This window comes from Aplidium turbinatum, chromosome 13, assembly GCF_918807975.1.
Source record: "Aplidium turbinatum chromosome 13, kaAplTurb1.1, whole genome shotgun sequence".
Classification (NCBI taxonomy): domain Eukaryota; kingdom Metazoa; phylum Chordata; class Ascidiacea; order Aplousobranchia; family Polyclinidae; genus Aplidium; species Aplidium turbinatum.
Genome location: NC_137484.1, coordinates 24,222,996 through 24,231,731, shown reverse-complemented (window position 1 = coordinate 24,231,731; position 8,736 = coordinate 24,222,996). Strand labels below are relative to the sequence as shown.

Genomic DNA, 8,736 nt, shown 5'->3' with positions numbered 1-8,736 from the left:
GGATTAGTCGTCGTGAGTACATTCAATGCGTAGCTGAAGAGCTTTGTGGAAAGCTACCAAACAAACAAAGTGGTGAGGTAGCTGAAGCGGATCGGGAACCTCCCTCCCAAAAAAACGAAGGACGTGCTCAACTTCCAAATACCGCAACAGAACGACACTGATATGTTGCAGCTGTAAAGAGGCGATCTGCAGAAAGTGTTGCACAAAAGTATTTCTAAAATGTGCCAAGTAACTGTGACTGCAATAAACAATGATTTCTGATGCCATTTGTAGATCTTTGTGCTGGCTTTCAGGCTTATTTAAAGGTTTTTGTTATTTTGACCTCATCTGCAGACAGGCGCGGATCTAGGAGTTTTTTTTGGGGGGGGGCAGAAAATTTGAAAATGAATTAAAAAGATAAAACAGATACGAACAATCAGTGGCGTAGCCAGGAATTTGGGGGTTTTTGACGGCGTGTTCGCCAAAGGCGACACTCAGCGGCGGGGGGTCTGGGGGCCTCCCCCAGAAAATTTTAAAATATTACTTTGAATTTGGTGCAATCTGAGAGCATTTTCAACAAAAATATGGGTATAAATATTCCTGTAAAGTGGTGCTGTCTGGTGGCATAGCAAAAGGATAAGATCATGTTTTTTTTCGGCATTTTTAACCGAAGAAGCGATGATGCAAGTCGATGACATCCTTGAGAAGCGTGGAAAAGTTTTAAAACTTTTTTTCTTGAACGTTTGCATCCACCGCGCACGTGGACGAACAGCCTAAACAGCAAAACTTGTCATTTTTACATTGATTCAACATCTGCAGACGTTGGATCAAAGTTAAAATGACGGATTTTGTTGTTTGGGAGTCAGCTACAAATCAAACGAGGTTCAGGTTAGAGATCAGAACTTAAAACTCTAAGTGGAAGGGGTCACGTTGGGGGGTAACTTGTTTGCTTTCAGGGGCTTTCACTGGGCCTTATGCTGTTAGCAGTAAAAGCAACCAATTGTATTGCCGGTGATTTTCATAAAGTAAAAAATTGATTTCATTTCAAGTCGATTCAACGAATTGTGAAGTAAATTATAGAGAATTAGTAAAATGCGAAAGTTGTTGGCAAGAATCTGTTCAAACGCCTTTGAACTGATTTACAGAGACACTTGTCCTCCCTGAGTTCCTGTAAGTTGCCAGCCAGACCAATAATCTCACTTTCCATGGCTCCAGGTTTGATTCTCAGTCGGCTTGTGTAGATGACTTCACATTCACAATGATGTCAATTGTTATCACCTCTGTGACGATGCGGTGACATCATAATGAATAGTCATTGTCAATGAAGTCACAACAATCGTCGTCGTCGTGTGAGCGTCGTCGTGCAACAATAAAATACAAAAACTCCAAAACCGTCCAACAACAAAAAGTTTATAGTCTCTGTAAAAAAGCGGTCAGAGAATGTCTGTGCTGTCGCCGCAGTTACATCATTCTTCGGCTCAATGGTTTGCAATGTCGGTTTGTTTGTCTTGTGTGACGTCACTGAGCTAATGTGAAGGCAATGAAGCGTTCACTGCATGATGCAATAGAGCACCAACTTGCCGCAACGGCCGCAAGAACGTAGCGTCGTAGCGTTGAGCGATGAAATCAAATATTGACTGGAAGTTTGGCAAGTTTTGTTTCATTTTTGTGAACAGATGTAAGAACAACGTAAAGGATCAATATAAAATAACTGAGAAACTGCAATAAAAGTACAGACAGCAGAAACTGCAATGGTGGTTTGCTTCTGTGGTTGCATACTTCATGAGACGAAAAAGCAGAAATGCCCACAGGGAAGTTATAGATTAGTTGGCGTGTTGCAGTTAGAAATATGTTTTCACTGTTTCTTTCACTTTGACTTTGCATGTCACCAGATAAGTATTGTGACGTCACGGGACATTTGTGCCAGAAGAAACGTAACGGAAATGGCCACTGGTCACATTTTCGACCCAATAATACTAGCAAAGAAGGGGCAATTTTAAACAACTTGGTTGGAGTCCCCTGTTGTGGGCCAGCTAGCAACCAGTGAAATAAAAAATAAGCAGGGCACAGGTCAAGCAGCCAGTGAGAGAACCACGATAATGAAAAGGGTGCATTTTACATTTTAATTCTCAACCAGTGTGTAACCTTAATGTTTGCTGGAGGTGGACGTGGGAGCAAAGCCATCACGTGAGAGCATTGATGCATGTTGCAAGATTCCCCTCCGTCAGAAACCCACAAATATGACAGGTTCAATATTTTGCTTTTGTTTTTCAGTTAATAACAAACCGACGCTGCTCTTGAGTCACGTGATCACGTCAGCCCGCTTCACACTGGACACAAATAATTCTTGAAATGTGATTTGTCAACGCTACAGTCCTCAGATGCATTTGCGGGAAACTTCTGTTGTTGCTGAAAGTGATGAGATCGTCTCTCCACAAACAAAGCAAAGATCCCCTTACTGGTGGGTCGGGATATTATGCGGACTAATGGCTGCTGCCATCTACGCGTTCAACGCGATGATTGTCAAGATGGTGACGTCAGTGGAGGCGCTTCAGCTCACGGCGAGTCGCTGTGTCGTGCAGGTCATTCTTTTGCTTCCTTACGTCATGTATAACTGGCGGAGGCATTCTGTCGACTTTACCGGTTCACCTGGGATGCTCAAGTATCTTCTTCTTCGCGCCGCGACCGGGTCCACCGGCTCTCTGCTGCTATACCAGTCGATCCAGCGAATCCCGGTAGGTGACGCTGTCACTTTAATATTCACCAACATTATTTTCGCGGCTGTGCTCGCGTTTATTTTTCTCCGCGAAAAACTGACTGTCCTTGACGTCATAATGGCGTTTACGACAATAGCGGGGGTTGCTTTGATCTCAAAACCCAGTTTTCTGTTCGGACATGAAGGAAGCAGCGATGGATATGAGAAAGGGTTAGGGGTGGGGTTAGGGATCATGGCGGGGTTTTTAAGCGGGAGCACCATGGTTGTCCTACGAAAGCTGGGTAAGAAGACCCATCCATCCCTCAACATTTTCTACTATTCGATTATGGGATCACTCACCAGCATAACCGCCCTCGTCGCGTCGTCTTCATTTCGATTGCCATGCCAACACGAGCTTCCTTACATCTTTCTCATCGGAGTGACAGGGATAGGAGGACAGATCTTTCTCACTATCGGACTCCAGTACGAACGAGCTGCCGTCTTCCCAGTCATCCGATCTTTACAGATCGTCATTGTCTACGTCATGCAGGTAACTGTCTTGTTTTAATAAACATTTTGTCGCTTCTACTTATTTGTAGACCTCTGCTATGTTTGGCATATATTGTATTGTTTATCTTTGTGATGGTCAGAAATAAAAGCAGATAAAAACAAAGTTGCTACTCCCCAATTGAGTGAAATAATCTCAATCTCTGTCAAATACACAAATAGTTGCATGTAGTTTTAGTGGTGACAGATTTATCATTGCATTTGTACCAATAATAAATCCAAAATGATGACAGCAGGTTCGCTTTCAATGCCTTCATTGTACCGATTCGGGTCTCCGTGTTTTTATATATTTTTCAAACGCTTTAAGAGCATTGATAGTTGCATTACATTAAGCGATTACCGTAATTCTTCTGCTTGGTTGGTTTGAATCTTTATCCTCGTACTGACAAAGCCTTGATAGGTTATTCCTGGCAGTTTCGCATACTTGTAGACTGTAGAGTGTAGAGTCATCAAACCACTGATGCAGGCGCGGTATTGGCAGAGTGAATGTTTCGAGATCGTTAAAGTGTTATAGTCTGTGAATTATTCCATTAGTAGCCTACTGCTATTTTGCATTCATCAAATGCTGGCATTTGCACAACAATCTAACCTCTTAGTGTTATTTATTAAATAAGAATCGATTTCGCTATAGTAATGTCATGAGAATAAGGCAATCGTTGCGAGCCTTCATATCCCCTTCTCTAGATATCCTTGGTGTTATAGTCTGTGAATTATTCCATTCATTAGGTGCCTCTGAATGGAGCATTCCTTGCCGTGAGTTGCTCAAACGCACACTCCATTCTCCAAGAGCTGAACCAGCTCTGCTTGATTTTCTAAATATTTTGAATTTCTTTCTTGACATTCAGACTTACCAAACTTTCGATTTTTTTAGATATTGATTCTCCACGATATTCCTTCAGTTCTCAGCATTTGTGGGTCTGCCTTGATATTTTCCAGCGTGTTTGGAGTTACGTTGAGAAAACTTTACAAGCTAAAGAGAGACAAGGAAAGCTGAACTGAAACCACGGAAATTGAAATCTTTATCCGTTTTGTTTGACAAGACTCCGCAAATTACAACGGTCTATGCTCATAGGTCAAATATAACTTACACCAAGTGCAGTCGACGAAACTGTTTCAACCTTTTGATCTTGTCCGTGCAATGATATACGCTGAATAAAACGTCTTGGCTCATTGCTATAGGCCAGCTCAGTGATTCTCGGTTTATTCAAGGTGCATATTTTTGTTGTTTATTGTTTTGTGTTTATTAAAGTAATATTGAACACTGTAGTTTTTCAAGTTTTATGTTGTGACGAAAATCGTTTGAGGACCCTGGTGATGGACCGAGTAATGTTTTTTCAACAGCACGATGCCAACATAGGCCCTATCACAGCAGGGGATAACTTTTCCAGCAACCTTTCGATTTTCATCACAACTTTGCTATTCCACCGCCGACTTTGTTATTTATTGTGCTCAATTTAAGTCAATGGAGATTCTAAATAGTTGTATATCTTTTCGCAATTTGCATCCGGCCCACAGCTGTTAATCTCGCAGCAATCCGGCCCTCAGAGAAAAAAGTTTGGTGACCCCTGGTGTAAAACAATGAAATCTTTCCCAAATCACCGGTCGAAAATCACAACAGCTTCGCGTTTGTCTGCAATTTCTGCCCAAATATCAACTTTGTGAACATCCAGACAGGCGCAGATATCGCACTGACAAAAACTAAAAGTAAATGAATTGTTGTTGTGTTGTTTATTTTTATTGTATCATTATAAAATTTCGTTTAGTGTTCCGTCAGATTATTTTAATGCATAAAGTGTTCCGTGGCTCAAAAAAGGTTGAAAAACATTGACTAGCCTGCTGCAAAAACTAAACAGCTTAGGTTTCTGGTAACTTTTCAACTGTCTTTCCATACAAGTATTCTTTAAATCGGCACTCCATAACATTTGTTAACTGTCTTTTGTTGCTTACAGTACCAGCTGCACTACAAAACTTTCTGCAAATTTAGAAAGAACCGCATGTTTAACGCGGTACCAACTACCGCCCCTGGTGCTTGAAACAACTCAGACACCTCATCCTAATCGGCACTACCAAAGAGTCTCCACCTCTCATTAGCGGTACCAAAACATTCCATCCCTCACTGACGCTATAAAAGATGGTTCAACTCTTATTAGAAATACCAAAAACTGCTTCTTATGCTCTTCCATGTGCAGGAAATTAATTTAAAAAACAAAGCTTTTTTAACTATTTTATCTTGATAATGAGCTGCCATATTGTGTATTTGTTCTGCAATCTATAGGCTACTTAATATCATTGCTGCGAACACTTTATTTCTGTATAAAATCTGTAAATAGTCCTTGTTTTGATAGTCCGTTACGTAATTACAATATGTGTATATTAGTTTGTTTTTGTGATGTTGTTGGGTTCAGTCGTGTTCTCATTGCTTTAAGAATTGGCGCTCCAGTTGTTTCAGGAACGAGGAGGCGACTGATTCTTAACTAATTCATCAACTTGTTTAGTATCAGGTTTAGTGGCCGTGCTTAACTATATTTATCGATGCATATTATTAGATCCTTTCATGCACACTGCACATCTTAAACCATTATGGTTTTGCCACCTTTTCCTTTTGTTGGTTTTGTTGCTGTATTTCTTTTTCACAATATCATTTCTTTTGCATTCTGACAAAGAGAAATAAATTGAATTGAATAGTGTCATGATAATAAGGCAATCACTGCGAGCCTTCGCATCCCCTTCTTTAGATATCCCAGACCGAAAATAAGTCATTTTTAGCATTGATTTAACTTCTTTAGCCAAGGACGGGGTGGGGGTTTCAACCCCCTCTTTGGCACGCGTGTGACGTCACGATATTAAGAATGATGCACCAATGAAAGATCTTTTTCTGCTTATCGAAGACTTAAAACTTATTTAAGAAATTCAACCTCTGAAAACCGATTAAATGGTTTGGCTTTGCTTAATCTGTAAAGAAAATTGGTCCCAACTGTTGAGGATGTCATTAACAAGATGTGTGAAAAGGTTCGTCGACTTTCTTTTTCCCTTTAGTTTCATCAGTATCAATAATTTTTTGCATTTTTATTGCTTGTGTTCATCAATTTTTCATAGCTGTTTGCTGTAAGCATGATTTTACTACGATTCTACGCAATTCTGGTGCTTTATCTTTTAAAATGAGTAAGAACTTGTGTGTCATATGCTTTATTATAATATTATTCAAATGACCTTTTATGCCTATAGCAGGGTGTGACTGTTCTACAACTGTTCAGTATCCATAGTCTGCAGCTAACTCGTGCAGTCCATGGAAACACCGCAATATCCACAGCTGTGAAAAATTGCACTGACCTTTCAACGCTACTATATTACATTGTATTATAATCACTGAAATCATATTGAATTGATATTAATAACAATGCCGTCTATTAATTTTCATTGCTTATCTAAGTACTGTAAATTAGTATACTTCGGTGGATGTTCATTGTGATGGCTGTTTTTGCTTTGAACATTCAGCCTGTTTTAACAAACAAATTTCTCGGCTTCGCGATTCCAGTGATTCGTTATGCAAAACTTGAATATATCAGAAATGAAGTAACTTCATTGTCTCAAAGCTTTTTGTCTGACACTCATCAAGATGTTTGGACGTCTATGACGTTACATTTTCTAAACTTTAGGTTAACTTTAAAGCATTAGGTTAACTTTAAAGCATTAGGTTAACTTTAAAGCATTAGGTTAACTTTAAAGCAATAAGATCGTTTTTTGGATCATCCAAGGAGAAAATTGATAAATAATAAAACTGTAATAATCTTGCAAAAAAAAGCAATCAACCTACCGTACATCTCTAAAAGAAAGCTTGCCTAATTTTAAACGAAACTGTATTAAAGGGCGGGGAAACCCAAATTAACTTTTTGCGAGTTTTTTGTTTCAGCATGATGTCATTGTGTACAACATGCGTTTTAGCAATAAAAAAATCCAAATTTTGTTACCCTCGTCTCGCTAAGGCCGCTTTTGTTTGATACCCGTTTGCGAGGTCTCGCGCGCATCAAGCTGTGACGCTGTTCGCTGTGACGTCACAAGGTACATATAGCTGTGGCCAAAAATTTAGGACCAGACTTGATTTATGACGATTTTTGCATTACTTCAAAATACTGCATCAGATATTGTTTCAGTTGCATCATCATTATGCATCATCTTATACCTGATGCAGTATTTTGAAGTAATGCAAAAATCGTCATAAATCAAGTATGGTCTTAAACTTTTGGCCACAGCTATATGTACCTTGTGACGTCACAGCGAACAGCATCACAGCTTGATGCGCAACGAGACCTCGCAAACGGGTATCAAACAAAAGCGGCCTTAGCGAGACGAAGGCAACAAAATTTGGATTTTTTTATTGCTAAAACGCATGTTGTACACAATGACATCACGCTGAAACAAAAAACTCGCAAAGTTAATTTGGGTTTCCCCGCCCTTTAAAAGAGCGAGTTTTTTCAATACCCAACATTCAAATATCTCAGCCAGGAATTAGCTACAAGAAAACATAGAGACTTAGCTCTATTTCCGAAAAATGCCGAAGAAAACATGATCTTATCCTTTTGCTATGCCACCCGACAGCACCATTTCACAGGAATATTCATACCCACACTTTTGTTGAAAATGTTCTCAGAATGCACCAAATTCAAAGTAATTTTTCAAAATTTTCTGGGAGAGGCCCCCAGACCCCCCGCCGCTAGGTGTGGCCTTTAGCGAAAGGGCCGTCGGGCTTTGCCCGGCGGCCGTCAAAACACCCTCCTTTCAAAATTCCTGGCTACGCTACTGATAGTCATTACATACATTACATTACATATTACATTACTTTTAAGTTATTTTGGAGGTCTCAATGGCTGGCGTGGAAGCTACACCGTTCTGGTTAGCGAAGCGTCACTGCAGCTCGCTGTGCTAGTGAGTAATCAGCCTTGTGCTGATAGCCGGGAAGAACGCCTTTCTTCATATTACATTACTATTAGTCATTGACATCATAATGAATAGTCATTGTCAATGAAGTCACAACAATAAAATACAAAAACTCCAAAGCCGTCCAACAACAAAAACTTTATAGTCTTTGTAAAAAGCTGTCGGAGAATGTCTGTTCCGTCGCCGTACAGTTACATGTAGTTACTGTTACTGCCGAATATTTTACTTAAGCCCTCTGCATTCATTTGTGCATTGCATGGCTTATTCTAAAGAATAATTAGTAGTTTTACTTCAAATAAATTCTTTTCCCTTTGTGTTCAAGTGACTACGCGACTTGTTTGTCTATATTTGGCCTCGGTTGTGCCTGTGTTTTGCACTTGCATTCGTTTTCCTACCAACAACTTATTTCTCGATAATATAACGTCAGTTTTCATTGATTTCTACAACCTTTATGACGTATTTGTTTTTCAACATTTGTCAATCTTCAGAGAAAGGGAATTTCGTAAATTGTCGATTGAATTGTTTCATTCTAAATTTTTCTATTCTCAAGACGGTCAGAA

The 8,736-nt window shown here is 39.7% G+C and overlaps 1 protein-coding gene across 1 annotated transcript; it reads left to right on the top strand.

The window, feature by feature from the left end:
- Window positions 1–2,360: 2,360 nt before the first annotated feature.
- On the top strand, window positions 2,361–6,775 carry LOC145781767 (solute carrier family 35 member G1-like). Its single transcript, XM_082593439.1, has 2 exons — window positions 2,361–3,224; window positions 4,113–6,775. Exons 1-2 carry the CDS (start codon window positions 2,361–2,363, stop codon window positions 4,233–4,235), a joined length of 987 nt encoding a protein of 328 aa, XP_082449565.1. The 3' UTR covers window positions 4,236–6,775.
- The last annotated feature ends 1,961 nt before the right edge of the window (window positions 6,776–8,736 follow it).

Bases quoted from the DNA above. Each gene is read 5' to 3' on its own strand.
- LOC145781767 (XM_082593439.1), top strand. From the start codon at position 2,361: ATGCATTTGCGGGAAACTTCTGTTGTTGCTGAAAGTGATGAGATCGTC. The intron at 3,225-4,112 runs GTAACTGTCTTG...CGATTTTTTTAG, and splicing joins TCATTGTCTACGTCATGCAG to ATATTGATTCTCCACGATAT.